Source organism: Austrofundulus limnaeus, unplaced genomic scaffold, assembly GCF_001266775.1.
Source record: "Austrofundulus limnaeus strain Quisiro unplaced genomic scaffold, Austrofundulus_limnaeus-1.0 Scaffold20, whole genome shotgun sequence".
NCBI classification, from domain to species: Eukaryota; Metazoa; Chordata; class Actinopteri; order Cyprinodontiformes; family Rivulidae; genus Austrofundulus; species Austrofundulus limnaeus.
The window spans coordinates 3,110,961-3,112,600 of record NW_013952422.1 but is presented as its reverse complement, the minus strand read 5'-3'; the positions used below and the strand labels follow the sequence as shown (position 1 = coordinate 3,112,600).

General features: G+C 40.0%; 1 protein-coding gene across 1 annotated transcript in view; it reads left to right on the top strand.

The window, feature by feature from the left end:
* exd3 (exonuclease 3'-5' domain containing 3) overlaps window positions 1-1,640 on the top strand; it is a 51,622-nt gene that overhangs the window by 6,573 nt on the left and 43,409 nt on the right. Inside the window, exons 4-5 of the mRNA XM_014003886.1 lie at window positions 951-1,112; window positions 1,298-1,483. Coding sequence (XP_013859340.1) covers window positions 951-1,112; window positions 1,298-1,483 — 348 coding nt within the window. The remainder of the gene's footprint in view (window positions 1-950; window positions 1,113-1,297; window positions 1,484-1,640) is intronic.

Here is a 1,640-nt window from a genome sequence, read left to right as displayed (position 1 = left end):
GTGTGTGTGTGTGTGTGTGTGTGTGTGTGTGTGTGTGTGTGTGTTAATGAGGAAACCAGACTGTCTCTCAGAAGGAAGGAATTTGTGTTGGTCTGAATGAACTTGAGAGGAGGATATTGAGTGGATGACATCTGTTTTGCAAATTAAGACACGGTGAAAGGCCTTCTCACACAGATATTATTTTCTCTTGTTGGAAGTTTTTAATGACAAAGTTTGCATTTTTATTCTGGAAAACAAAAAAAAAAGAAAACATCACAAACCCCTGTGTGTGCTGGGCTCACAGAGTAAACTCGTTTAATCTTCTGAATTGCATCAATAGAATTTTTTWAATCATTTTTATCTCAAAGGGCAGGAAGTCCCAATCATCTTAGCTGCGTTTGGCTCAGTCTGAACAGACTATATGCTTTTACAGCTCACAAATGTAGTCGTCTGTGTCGTCTGTTACGTTATCATTAATGCCCATGTTATTGGTATGGTCCATGGTGTTGGACACGTTAGGCGACACTCACAGCTAAGTGTATTTGAGATGAACAAGTTCAGGGACTGATAGCTCACAGCTGGACCTCAGAGAGTGTTTTGCTTGGCTGGATGTTATGAATAGTTTCTTTATTTACCACAGGTAGGTTATTTTGATGGTCATCTCCTTAAGGTGTCTGCAGACTAGTTGGTTTTTAGAAATGGCTGCCAGATCTACGTACTTGCTTCACTTGAAATCAGCTTCAAATCTGCTTTAAATAGATGAAAAATAATTGTCTGTACTCACCCATGAACAATTCAGATTTCCTGCATTCCAACCCTCTAAAGATCGCTTTAATTGTGATTTGACCAGCTTACGGTACACAACAACAAAACTGTTTCTAGTAATTGCACGAGAAATGATCAACATGCTGTAGTGTCTGCTCTTAAACGTTATAGTTTTATCATTCCCTCCTCCTTTGGTCAACTCACAGCTCAGTTTGGCCGCCTTTCGGGGATTTTCAAAGCTGTCTGAGCCTCTCGAAGCCTTGCTAACAATCCTGGAGGGCTGTCCAGGCAAACAGATGGGTCGGAGCCACACCCTGGGCTATCACATTCTCATGGAATTCCAGTCATGGCTAAAGGAAAATCCTCAGGTAGATAAGTCAGCTTTTTGCAGTTGTTTGTCATCTGTGCTCAGTTCTTTAAAAAATATGTTTTACTTGCCACATCTGGTATAAATACTTATTTTTATTGTTTTAGACACACACAACAGGGATCCAGTCATAAAACTACTTTTAATATTTTCTTCGCTTTACTTGTGATTTGTATCCCACACCAGGTAAACCTGAGTTCAGTTTCTGGACAGCAACCGTTGGCGCTACAGCGACGGGCTCTTCATTTACTAACGGATAGCCAGCCCAACTTCGTGGAGAGTCTGATTAACGTGTACGAGCTGAAGTCTGCAGACCGTTCGATATTACGTCTGCAGATTATCAGGCTGCAGGCTCTCAACTGCTACAAAGAAGTATGTGCTTGTTGAGATATAAGCTGACATTATTTCAACTACAAATATATCTGAGTATGATTAAAAAGCAAATTATTTGAAAACAAGAATATATACAGTATATATAGATATATATATACACACACACACACACACACACACACACACACACACACAC